The 14151-nt window shown below is 40.7% G+C and overlaps 1 protein-coding gene across 5 annotated transcripts in view; it reads left to right on the forward strand.

The window, feature by feature from the left end:
• The window catches only part of KMT2A (lysine methyltransferase 2A), a 3231120-nt gene that overhangs the window by 1691753 nt on the left and 1525216 nt on the right, over positions 1-14151 (forward strand). For all 5 annotated transcript variants that reach the window (XM_044080894.1, XM_044080898.1, XM_044080897.1 and 2 more), the window contains exon 14: positions 1054-1167. In XM_044080894.1, coding sequence (XP_043936829.1) covers positions 1054-1167 — 114 coding nt within the window. The remainder of the gene's footprint in view (positions 1-1053; positions 1168-14151) is intronic.

Genomic DNA, 14151 nt, shown 5'->3' on the forward strand with positions numbered 1-14151 from the left:
CAGCCTCCCATTCCATAGCTTTGGGATTCTACCCAAATGTAATGACTGCAACAGTGAAACGCTAAGAACATAGTACAGTTGTGTATACTTACCATAAATGTAGATGTTCGAGTGTATTCACTTTTGCAGTCCAGGTTACCCGCCCGCCATCCCCCTTTCATTCTGGAGTTTCTTTCCTTCTCTATCTTCTACAACCTATGTGGTGTATTTGCTTGTAGATGAAGGTAAAGTTTATATTGATGCATGTATATATAGTGTGTGTGTGTGTGTATATGTGTATATATATATATATATATTTATTTATTTATTTTTTTATTTTTTATTTTTTTTTTGCTACCTTTTTGGGGGCACCTGACATCTGGGGCAAGAAAAACTAAAGAAAATGGCGTCGGCTGCTTGTTTTATACCCCTGACGACCTGACGTCATGGAAGAGGAGACAGCAACCGACGCAGGACCCAAGACCTTGGAATTCAGGCCGATTGAGGGCAACCTGCCAGCAGATTACCCAAATGTAATGACTGCAACATTGAATACACTCAAACATCTACATTTATGGTAAGTGTACACAACTGTACTTTCTTGTGAGGATTAGGTTGCAAGTGGAATGATTGTACTGCCAAGAACACCAGCAGTTTTTCAGACTGTAACATAATGAAGCATAGCATGATCTAAAGTGTAAGGGATAAAAGAATTGGGTGGCAGTGGACAGGTTAGAGTTCTGCAAGAACACTTGACTAGCTGATTTTGGAAAATTACTGTTCTTCATTGTGTCATCTCGGAAAGCAAGATTTGCTTGTATGCTGTTTTCTGTACTTAAGGCTTTGAACAGGTTGATCAAGCTCTATGTCCACTGAAAGGTGTGATGCAGTTTTTGTCTTTTGACCACGTGCTGATTTACACTCTACTAACTGTAATTGAAAAGACTGTCTCAGTCTCAGCATATTACGTTGCTCTGGGAATCCAAGTTTGATACTTTTTACCTAGATAGTTTATCTGGTCATAGTAATGTAAACATGCACAGGTATTCATGTAATCTTTTTTTCTGTTCACAGGAAATTTTTGCCCACTCTGCAACAAGTGCTATGATGATGACGACTACGAGAGTAAAATGATGCAGTGTGGCAAGTGTGACCGATGGGTGCATGCTAAATGTGAAGGTCTTTCTGGTAAGTATTCCTAGGTTCAGAGAAAATTTTGATAAGTAGTAAGAATGGCCTCAGTATAGGTACAATGTAGGCAAGTAATGATTTGTCTTTGTCTTGTTTTCATTGGCATTTGATTGTAGTGTGCACATATAATTAAATTTTGACTGTACCAAACCACTTCCTGCATGCACATTGCATTGTCTGAGCCATTTAGAAGAAAAATCGTAAAGAATCTACAATCGTATTTAGATATGTTACCAGTACATGTAACTCCATACAAATTGCAGGAGGAGTCATTACTGGGCACATTGCAGGTGCTGCAAAGAGTACTCCTGGCTGAAGTTTGAAACAATACCAATTTCATGAACTTTAATCGTACTTTGACTTAGGACTGAGGTGCATTCCCATCATGGTGTTAGAAACCCAAAAGATTTGGAGAAATTAAAAAAAAAAAAAAAAAGTGGTAGTTTGTAAATAGGTAAGAAGGTTTTGCTACTTATCCAGACATGCTCCTTTGGAACAGCCTCTACAGGTTTTGTTCTTACCATTAGTAAGCCAGTTTTCCTCACAAACTTAACCAGTAGCCACATGCATTGCAGATTGGGTATTTGTTAAGATATGTCCGTCATCATTTTTTAACCTAAGATAGAAAAGCAGGCTCCTACTTTTAAAGATCAGGGCAGGATTCATAAATATGGTATGCAGTTGTGATTTAGAGATAACATCATGTTGAGAATATAAAACAGATGTGACATTACTGTATGTCACTCTGGAAGCTAGTGCACATTACACTGGCAGATGAACTGCAGTGCGTTATTAATGCAGCTCAAGAACTTTTGTATTATATAACACAGCTGTCCTGTTAAACGTTTTACAGAGGTGATGCAACTGAGCAAAGAAGCCACTGGGCCTCTCTTGCAGCACAGTTACTGAACTGCACTGTGCTACTGTGGTTTTGTGTTCTCTATATCAGCTGTACATTATGAGCATTTTGCCAGAGTGCACTGTAAGCACTGCAAGCACACTATGTAAGCTTTCTAGTCTCCATGAGGTATTTATTCAGATCACATTTTAGAAGTAATTTGAGCCATGAGCTTTCATATCCTTCATTCAGGTATTACCTTGTTTAAAACTTTGCCCGTTTTGAGTTAGAATATGTTTATGCTGTTTATTTACTATCAGTACGCTGCATTATATTTTTTATTATTATTTTTAAGTTGTGTAACTCTACAGGTAAGCATGCCTGCATTCTTCATCTTCAGCTTGTAAATTTATTTGTTTCCTTTGTTTCTGTTACAACAGAAGTTCATGTTTCTCTTCTGATTTTTCCTCCAGTATTTTGTTCACTTTGCCTTAATTTTCTAGTGCCAGTGATATTGAAACTGGCAATTTGATTTTCAGTTTTCTGTCCATTAACGTTAGAGCTGGTGAGAGACCAAGTCCCTGCAGTGGAGTATTCAAACATTGTGAGGTGATGGTTTTGGACATTGCGTTTGAATTCCACACATGCACAAATCTTCTGAATTGTCTTTATTACTGTGGACCGCACTTAGATTTGACATTTTGTCTGCCTATTTCAAGAATATTGACTGTGCCCTTAAATTTGTGTTACACTGATTGTCAGGGTGGTCATTATAATTTGCACATGAAAGGATGTGTGGCTCCTGTGATAAATAGTTGTATACTCCTACCATTAAACCTGTTTCTATGTGATTAACTATAATTTAATCTCACTTGCTGACAATAATTTGTGCAACTCTCAGGGGATATGATTTTGTGCATCTGCTGACAGTCTAATAGTATGTCCATTATAGGGTTAAGTTTTTCACCTAGCTCTGTGCTCAGCATTCTTTATTGCAGGTTGAAAAGTGAACAATTTCTGATAGTAAATAGGGCAAGCTGCTTGATCCAAAAAGAAAAAAAAAACTCCCCACTACTAGAGTGCCACCAAGTTGTGGACTTGACAAAGACTCTTGAGTAATATTTCTGTAAACACACCGTTCAAGTGCTGGCATTTGAGTCCATTTATCCAAATGAAGCTGTGCACACAGTAGATGTTTAGCATATACTGTCAGCACAACTGCACCTCAAAAACTTGGCAAAACTCAAAATATTAGAGGGGGGGAGACACAAAAAAAAAAAACAAAAGGTGACCCAAGTAGGCATTTGCCACTTTCTTGGACTATATAACCATGCTTATGCTAGACATGTGCTATGTAAATATTTTTTTGTTTGGCCTGGCTCTGTGGTGCAGAAGAATGGAGTCTTGACTGTGACTCAGATGACCGGAGTTAGGTTAGCTGCCCAGGTACTGGAGGAGTTGGGCCCGAGAAGGGAGAGAAGTTAAGAGGTGTGATGCAGTTGCCTATCCCAATGGATGGGGCATGCACTCAGGAGCACATTGGGTGGTGAAGTCACCCCTTGGAGTCTGGAGACATCACCATTTTTGCTTTGTGGACAGGTAGACTGGGCTGGTTGGAGGGAATGCACTTTACAGAAGTTAGGGGATGTCCTCTGCCATCAGCCCAATGTACACACCTCCCTGGCACAATTCTGGGCAAAGGGAGTGAATTAAGGCAGAAAATATGACAAAAATCTAAAACTGCTCCTGATGACTGTCTAAATGATGGCTTCTTATGGTCAAGTCTCACTATAGTAATGGTGAACAAATGGGTTATTTAAGATGGGGCTGATGATTAACATTAAGGGTAAAGGGTTTTGTTTGCTGGTATGACATAATGCTGAGGCACACTTTAAACATTGTTTGAAATTTAATAAAGTGACTAAGTTTAAGATGCTTTAAACACAGAGTTCATTTGACTGAGAATGTTACTAAAGTTGCTGGCAGTTTGAAGTACATGTAAAAAGAAGGAAGAGTACAGTCTCCTGTTTCTCCTCCGAAATAAAAACAGGTATAACAAAAGGGAAATGTTCTAAGAAAGATGGAGCGACAGGGAATAAACATGAGTGCACACACACACACACACACACACACACAAACACACACACACACACACATTTTTGGTGGTTCTTCTGAGGAAGCAAATGCATTTTCATCTCCCGTGACTAAGATCACATAGATTTGTCCAAAAATGACAGAACTGCATCATTTATGGCTGTTTATAAATTAAGCAACCTATTCAGATGAATGCATCTTTACTGTAAAAAAAAAAAATGTTTTAAAACAATATAATAGACAGCAGCACTGCAGCTGTCTGTGTCCAGACTGGTGCAAGTCCCACACAAGTTTTATGTGCTGTCAGAACAGGACGGCACCTTCACCTAAACTATCACTGATAGGAGAAAAAAAAAAGAGAGAAGCTTTTCCCCTGTAATCTGGTCAAAGAAGGGACATTCTGCATGAAGAAGCAGAGTCCCCCTTTGGACCACGAAGAGTATTCTGTCTCCCGTCTTGCTAACATTGTGTTTGTTGAAATCATTTGTATGAACAGATTTTTAGGTGGCTTATTACATGTCTTATCTCCAAAGAAAACGTGTTGTCAAGGAAACCAATTTGATACTCCACCTTTACTTTGTACTTTTGTATATTTGGTAGTAGGTAATTCACAGCCTCTTGGCACTGTGACATCGGCCTTTAGAAACAGTCAGAGGTTGTTTGGCTTCTACAGCCAGAGAAAGAGGTTAATAATTTAAAAGTTCTTGCCAGATGTTCATCGTGTTTCACTGTTGCAGTCATTACACTTGGATTATCCTGCTGGCAGGCTACCTGCAGTCGGCCTGAATTCCAAAGTCCTGGTCCGGCGTCGGTTGCTGTCACCTCTTCCCTGACGTCAGTGCGCCAGGGGTATAAAAGATGCAGCCGACGCCATTTTCTTCAGTCTTTCTTGCCACGCGGTGCCCGAAGCAAAAGCAGTTCACAAGGGCCGGCCGACTGACTCAGGAGATTTCCGAAATTGAATTTCAGATCCGAAGTCTTCAATAAAGCTAAGTACCCTGTTGGGGAAACTTTTTTCTTGCTCCAGACCGATGTCAGAAAAAGTTAACAATTGTATTTCTTGTGGGAAGCAAATACCTCATAAGGATTTTCATTCTTACAATATTCTTTGCCTTGGCCCTGACGACGACGTTGCTAGTTGTCTGTTTTGTGCTAGATTTAACCAACGCATGATAAAGCGTCGGTACGATTTTGCTTTTCATTACTTTGGCCGAAGGTTTAACTGTATAATGCCGTCGGAACAACCGATGACCGGAATTCATAAAAAGCGCAAGGAGAAAGAACAGGACAGACATCCGAGGTCCAAAACCGACGACAAAGCCTCTTCTAGGACAGTTGCCAGTTCGCCGGTGCTCAGTGAGGCGCTTTCGCAGCCCTTGACTCTCGCTACCTCAGAGCCACAGGCCGCTTCCGACTCCCACGTGGAGACAACTAGGCCTCTGGATTCTCAAGGTATTGGCCCTTCGGAAACTAATCCCTCAGATGGGTCCGGAGCCACTGAGCAGGCATCGGCTTCTGAGGGTGTTTTCAGAACTACACAACTTTGTCAAGCCTACTTCAGTATATCAAAGACAAAGTCTAAAACAGTTTTAAAGATGAGGAAACAAGTACAGCATACAGATGCTCAAAATGGCCAAAGACCTAATTACTTCCCATCCCCCTCCTGATAAGAGGCCTAGGCAAGATGCTGAATATGATTCCTCAGATCAGGTTTCCATTTCCTGCTGGTAGCCTGCCAGCAGGATAACCTAAGTGTAATGACTGCAACAGTGAATACACTCGAACATCTACATTTATGGTAGGTACACAGCTGTACTTTTCACTGACTTACAACCATAACTATAGAATGCTTTCTTTGGCTTTGATCCCTTTGAGTTGGGATTCAAGATTATTGCTAGGTATTGGTGAGTGACTCTTCTTGATCATCACTTAAGGCTGTGAAATCACTAAACTCATTACAACCAGAATATTTACGTCATTCCTTTTAAGCCCCTGACAAAGTAAGTGTTCACATGTTGGATGTGTGCCTGTAACAGGGATGCATCCACTACGCCTTCTTGTATTGGAGGTGCCATTGGTAATACTGTTGATTCTGGACTGAAGCTTATCCAAAATATGTAAAAGCCAAACTTAGGAGTGCAGTTGTTGCTAACATCTTTTGTGTTAGGCAGACAAGTGGTTGAAATTCTCATTGACCTATAAAATAAGGGGAAATGGGAACTGCAGTTAAACAACTTTTTCCAGATAGTTTGAAGCCTTTTCCTAGAAATATGATTATTTGAGGCAAATGAACTGCAAATAGAAACAGCATCTGTCCCTTCTGCTTTGGGAGTCAGTGGCAGTGAAAATTGCAGTAACTTCCTAATTACTCATACCCACTCCTTTGGCTAGGAGGCAGGTTTCAGTTTTACACTGCATCCCTGCACTACTTCAGTGCTGACAGGTGGATTCCACTTGAAATTAAAAATGATTCTTGTATAGTTTTACAGTCTTTCTGACCACCTGATTGCCTTAGATACCAACTTACCAGGTGGTGATTCGCTTGGGTTTTGCTGAGCATCTTGTATCGAAAAAGGCAATACATTGTATCCCTTGGTAAATATAGCATGCAAGGTTTTTCTGTTGGCTAGAAAGGAAAGAACGTGGGTCTGTGTTGGACTTTTCCTGTCTAATTTAGTTCATAAAAGGAAAGGGATTCTGAGTAGCAACTCTGAAAATCACTGTATTTTACAGAGCTTAATTGTGACAGCATTGGATATGGAGGATGTTTACCTTCAAATTGCAGTAAGTCTCCCCACAGGAAACCTTTGAGATTCAAAGAAGCAAGCTTCCACTACCAGTTTGCAAGTCTCCCCTTTGCTCTGTCCACCACCTCAGAAATACTTAAAGGATTTAGCCCACTCATTTCACATTGACGAAACAGCATCTGACCGTCCACTCTTACCTGAGTGAGTGCTTATTCAGAAGCAGGTTTGCAGACTCTTTCTGTAACATAACTAAACAATGGGCAAACAAGGCAGAGATTTAGTGACAGGCTTAAAGAACATTAGGGGATATATGTTCAGACGAAGACGGATCAGCTATAGGGAAGCATTTTCTTAGTAAACATAATACAAATCCTGATTTGTTAAGCTCAACAATTCTATTACAAGTTAGAATTAAAGATACAGAAAAACACTTGGCTAAACAGTTGTTGTTAGAGAGGGGATATGTATTTTAAAATATGGGACTTGTTCCTAAGGGTCTTAACAAAGAAATTAATTGCAAGTACTTAATTTAATAATTATTTTATTGTATTTATTGTTTTGTTGATTGTTTGGCTTTAACTATGTGCTTTTTCTTTTGTGACATCACTTCCTTTGAAGGCAGTTCAGCAAGGGCACTAAAGTGTATGGATTTTCTCATGTAATTAACTAGAGGTTAGTACTTGTCATTTTTATTAAAGCTGGAGAGAGCTCATCTCATTGTACAGCATCTCGTGACTTTCCTAGGTATAACATTAGGTTCATCACATGTGAGTAGTGCAGAATTATTCTAAAGTTCTGACTAGTTTAGTGAACTGTTTCCTGTTTCAAAGGTACAGGGTTTGAGTCTTTTTGCATTTATTTGTGTACTATGTGACCAAAGTCAATTAGCCAAACAGTGCTTTTGGAGCAATTGGAAATTCCTGTTAGGCTTCTTAAGTCATTTGGACTGCTTAACTACTTATAAAGGTGAAGGCTTACAGATGCAACAGCAAAACAGGTCTTCAGAACACTGGATTACAGCCTCCTATATATTTATGGTGACCCACACAAGGCTGCATATTGATTCAGCAGTACCAGTATTAAAGTTGGTAAGAAGGGAATTTCTTTGATTATCACGTCTATGCTATTTGTCGGTGATGAGATACCAGTTCTTCCTCAGCTTCTTCATATTTTTTTTCCCCAGCAGATTTTATGCTATTTGTTTACTTGGGTAGTACACTGATAAGGAATTGTTGCTTGCAGGTGCAGCCTGGTTGAATGCATATTCACATGAGGTAGCAAAGGAATCCAGTTGGAACAAATTCTAACAGTACAAGGAATACAGACTTTTGCGATACAACTAGAGTTGCAGAAAAAAACACTGCCCAGGGATTGAAACAAAAAGTAAACAATCAGAATGTTACTAGGCAGGATTTGCATAGTATGAGGAGTACTCAGTAATCCTGCTGTCTTTAAGAAGTCTCTCAGATCACACCTTTTTTATCTCTGGCAATGTACTTGTGCCAAAATAATACCTCCCAACACCTGATCCACTACTATATCCCCCTACAATATCACTACTTAGGAGCTCTCTCTGACTTGCTGAATTCAACTGCTTATGCCTACAAAACTCCAATAAGTAACGATGAAAACTGCTACCTTACCTAATTTCATTCTCAATCAGATTGTACACAATGTTGATGCGTAATGTTTGTAAATAACTTGTACCACTGTATTTAATATTTATTTCTATGCAGCGAGACTGTATATACACTGTGTATTGTGCTTTTTACTTGTATGTACTATTAATGTTATGTGGAGCTTTTCTCCCTGGGCCACTACTGAAAATGGACTCACCTAGACCCAGTAGACTTTCCTGGTTAACAAATGCAATAAAAAAATAAATGAGTAAAAACTTTTGTGCAGACAGGTGGATTTTACCGTTTAAACTGTATTTAGAAATGATGTATGAAATGGATGTTAAAATATTCAGATTTTGCATGGAAAACTCACTTGGAAGTAAAGCTGTCACTTCAGAGCTATTTTTATCACAAGAAGCATTTATTCAGATCAGTACAAAAGTGATAAGAGTATTTGCATGGGTACACGGTTTTCAGGACGACAGTTTTTTTTTTTTTTTAGTCCTGGGCTCTCTTCACACCAGTGTAAGTAGTACTACTCAAGTGTGATTTAGGAGCAAATAAGGGAAATTCTCATTAAAATTTTGTAATGAAATGCTATTGATACAGTACTGGGCACTTTAATCGGCTTGTTTCTTAAGTGTTTGTGTAGATATGTGCCAGGATTATTTTTATGCAGAAAGAATGTCATCTAAACAGGTTATTCTTCCAACATTTTAGGTATTCCAGAAGTGCATCTTGGCTTCTCGTCTGATTACTCAGGTTTAAAGGTTTTGTGTTCTGTAGCCTGTGCCAGCGGCATAGAGGCATAAAGCCTTGCTTATTGTCCAGGTAAATGAGTACTGGCTCAGATAATTGGTAATCCAAGCAGTGAGGATGGTTCTGCCCATCCTATGGGAATAAGACCTGCACAGTCAGGCACTATTTTATTTATTTTTATTTAACATTTGTTTACCGGGAAAGTCCAATTTGGAATGAAGCCAATTTTCGGAGGAGGCCCGGGGAAAAGTGCTGCAGATGCATGTCTTTGTAATGTGGAAGGAAACTGGAGCACCTGGAGGAAACCCACATGAATGCAGGGAGGACATGCAGACTCCACACAGAAGGCATCCCAGCTGAGAATTGAACAGGAGAACCTCTTGTGACCTGCACTACTGCACCGTCCAAGTTGATTCCCTGGTGAAGACTGAATAAATAACAATGCACTGCCTCCTTTTGGGGGGGGGGGTAGTGCATTCCTGCTGACCTCCTCCCTCCCAGCAGGGGGATGCCTTGGTACAAAAAAGGTTGCGAACCACTGCCTTGTAAGCTGCAATAGATCTTGGTGAAGGTATATGGTAACAAAGAGAAGTTAGCTGTCTAAACAGTATAAAAACCAAACACCCTAATAATGGGCGACTTCAACTACCCCACCATTAACTGGGAAATCTACTCGTGTACCAACTCCTTAGCTCAACACTCTCTGGAATTCATAAACTCCAATGCCCTAGATCATCTTATCCACACCCCCACCAGGGGCAACAATATCCTAGACCTAGTCATTACCAACATGAGTGACCGGTGTTCCACACCTGAAGTCAACTCCTCGTTGGTCCGATCTGACCATAAGCTTATCACCCTTGATATCCACGTCCCGCCTCCATCCCCCATTAAGGAAACCACAGTAAAACATTTCTCCAAAGCCAACTTCGTGCTTCTTAAGTCAGAAGTGTTGAACTTCATGACACCCATGCAGATGGACAATACAGTCACAACTGCTGAATCCTACACAAATGCACTCTGTAAGCACTTTCACGAGTGCATGGATCATGCTATCCTAAACCGATCCAAGATGATATCCTCCAAAAAACGGAAGCCAATCTGGTGGTCCCCTGCCATAAACAAACTGTACAACGGAAGGAAGAAACTGTTGCAAAAGCGAGTAAAATCCCATGAGTGGAGGAGCTCCCTGGTCAGCCTCAGTAAGAAGCTGAGATCCCTTATAAGATCCTCCAAAGCTAGCTATGAAAACAAAATTGCCACCAAGTCCAAGGACAACCACAAAGCATTCTATAGCTATTTCAAGAATCTAGATGGCAACACCCAGATCTGCTCTGAGTTACAGCACAAAGGCACGAAAATTACAGAACCAACTGATATTGCCAGCATCCTGGCAGATTGGTTCAGTGCTAACTTTACCCCCCTCTCACCCCCTAAAGGGCCCATATCTATACAGGAAGAATGCAGAGTCCCTGTAATCACAACTATGCAGGTAAAAGCTGCACTCTCTAAAGCCAAAAACACAGTATCCATGGGACTGAACATCCCAGGCTGTGTTTTACACGAACTTCAGAATGAACTGGCTCCCCATTTAATCACCATGTTCAATAATAGCCTCGCATCAGGCTTTGTGCCCACTGAATGGCGCACAACAACAGTTATCCCACTCCACAAAGGGGGAGCCACCACTCATCCCGGGAACTATCGACCTATTAGCCTGACGAGCCTGATCTGCAAGGCCATGGAACGTATCATCATGGAACTCATAAACAAAGACATTGGAAACATCCAAACTCTGGATCCCACCCAGTTCGGGTTTGTGAAAGACAGATCATGCCTTCTGAACCTGATTGACTTCTTTGAAGCAGTCACCAAAGCCGTGGATGAAGGTAAGGTGGTTCACACAGCCTATCTTTACCTCGCCAAGGCTTCGACACCATCCCCCATTCTGGAATCATAGCTCAACTCACTAAACTAGGTATAAATCCCTACGTCACAAGATGGGTTGCCAACTGGCTCGCTGACAGAACCCACACTGTAAAAGTTGCAGACTCCAAATCTAACCTCAAAGCAGTGACAAGTGGAGTACCACATGGTTCCGTCCTGGGACCTCTCCTGTTTGATATCTACTTCTCTGAAGTACAGGCTAACACAGAAGGCCTCTGGCTAACGAAGTTCGCAGATGACTGCAAACTATGAGCCATAGTCAAGTCCCCAAATGATGTGGACATCCTACAGAAGGGCCTCACTGAGACAAATGCCTGGTGTCAGAGCCATGGCCTCAAGCTCAATGCCAAAAAGTGCAGTGTCATCCCCTTTGGTAAAAACTCTGTACCCATGAACTACCATATAGGCAGCAATCTACTTTAACACCGAATGCGTGAAAAGAGACCTTGGGACCCAGGTGGACAGAAGTCTCTCCTTTGATAGTCACATCGCCACAGTAGTCAGGAAGTCCTTCTACGTGACACACCTCATCATAAAAGGGTTCTCTTCCAGGAAAAAAAGAGGTCATTGTTCCCCTCTACTCATCACTCATTTGACCCATTATATAGAGTACAGTGCCCCTTTTGGAATGTACCTCACAAGACATCGGCAACAGCTGGAAAGGCCACAGAAGTACATCACAAAGAGGATTACTGGCCTCAAACAAATGCCCTACACTGACCGCCTCAAAAAACTCCAGCTTTACTTCGTAGCATATCACCTACTCCGAGGTGATCTCTGCCTAACATATAAAGCTATGTCAAACCCAGAGCTTTTGGACATGCTACACCTAAAGAAATCCAAATCCCTCCAAGCTACATGCTCTAGGGACCTAAGCCTTGTCACCACAATAAACAGGACACTGAGGGATAGATTCTTGTCCCAGAGACTTCCTATACTCTGGAACAAGCTACCCATCTATGTCAAGCAAAGTTCTTCATTAGCACTCTTCAAGAAGAATCTTGATGAGTGGATGGGAAATAGGAAATACACCCCGGGGATCACTTCTGTGTCTCTACTGGACAGTGGCACAGGAAAATAACTTTCTTGGGTGGCGTAAGCTATGGAACCTTGCTGGCTAGGCTTAGGTAGGCTCTTGGGCCGATAGCCTAGTACCTCCGTATGAACCTATAAATGTTCAAGTAATAACTTTCTCATTGTTAAGAGTTAAAGGCTTTTGATAGGTGTGCAAATACCATACCAGTTAATGTACTTTAATTGCTTTGAAGATGGTGTTTGTGAAGCATAAGCGGTCACATAAAGGAGAACAGATGGAGATTTAAGATTAAAATGCAAGTACTGCATCTTGACTGAAAGGCTAACTAGGTTTTCTTTTGAAAATAAAAATGGTTGAAACAATCCAGCAATGTTAGTATTTGCCAATTAAATGATGGTCACTGCTTTGTTTTCTTAATATGTCCAGTAGCAAGCCACTTGAGTTTATCCTGTCTTACAAGTAGTGCCCACAACTAGCCTGGAAACCTTTTTATGCCACCAGAAGGAACCAGTAAACTAATTATAGCAAAAACTCAGTTTAGCACTCAAAAAACAGCAAGCAATATTTAGAAATTATGGTAAAGGCCACTTAGCCAAGTAGATTGCATATGGAGAGAGATGCTGCAAAATGATACTTAGTTTGCTCATGGACAACAGCCAGTAAAGGAGGAGAGAGAGGGAATTAATTTGCCAGATTGTCATAAGGCATGGACAACAGCAGATACATTGGGTTTAAGAAGACAAAAACAGTTAATTTTGGAACAGTTTTGTTCTTGCTTATTTTCTTTTGAGAGAACACGGTCACATTTTCACAGTTTATTATGGTTTTCTTTGTACAGGATACACTCCATTAAACACACATGACCAGCTCTTTTGACACAACACATGCTGTCTGGGTTTTTAGTAGTGATTTAGAAAAAAAATTGGGTGTATTTGTATCGTGGAAGGGAAGCCAGACAAACATCGGGATTCTACTGCATTATAAACCCCTTCAACATTATCCATGTGCAAATCAGCATATAATTACTGGCTGTACTGGTTAAGTCATCAAAAAGTCTTTGCTAGGCTTGTGGTCTTCATGGTTTGCAGAGGGTCACTGTTAATGTGGCATTTAATCTCTCCGAACCATAAAAGCAAAGTTTTTTTTCTGATTAATGCCTAATGCTCAAGAATCTGTGATAGGAATATAGATACCTGCTCAGTTGATCAAACTGTATACAGTAATAATAACCAAATGAAGTATAAAGTCTGAACTTGAAATCGGCACTAGTCTTGTTTGTATCTACAAACGAGATATGCATAGCACTCACCTATACTAGTCCTGAGTGACAAGTCAATGTGGCTAAAGCTTACAGAGGTTCATAGTTTCATAGATAGGTACTAGGCTGTTGGCCCTAGGGCCTGTACAAGCCTAGCCAAAAAGGTACCCTGGCCTTTGCCACCCAAGAAAATTATTTTCCTGTGCCCCCTGTCGAGCAGAGCCACCAAGGTGATCCCTGGGGTGAATTTCCTATTTCCCATCCAATTATCAAGATTTTTCTTGAAGAGTGCTAATGAGGAGCTTTGCCTGATAAAGATAGTTTGTTCCAGAGTATAGGAAGTCTCTGGGACAGGAATCTATACCTCCATCATGTTCTATTTATTGTGGTGACAAGGTTTGGTCCCTAGAAAGTGTAGCTCTGAGGGATTGGGATTTCTTTAAGTGGAGCATGTCCAACAGCTCTTGGTTTGACATAGCTTTGTATGTTATGCAGAGATAGCCTTTGAGTAGGCTATATGCAACAGAATAAAGCTTGTGTTTTTTGGGACTGTCTGCATGGATCATCTGTTTGAGGCCAGTAATCCTCTTTGTGAGGTATTTCTGCGACCTTTCCAGTTGTTGTAGATGTCTTGTGAGGTACATACCAAAAGGGGCGTTGTACTCTATAATGGGTCTAATGAG

Source organism: Protopterus annectens, chromosome 8.part0 (genome assembly GCF_019279795.1).
Source record: "Protopterus annectens isolate FY-2018-M chromosome 8.part0, PAN1.0, whole genome shotgun sequence".
NCBI classification, from domain to species: Eukaryota; Metazoa; Chordata; order Ceratodontiformes; family Protopteridae; genus Protopterus; species Protopterus annectens.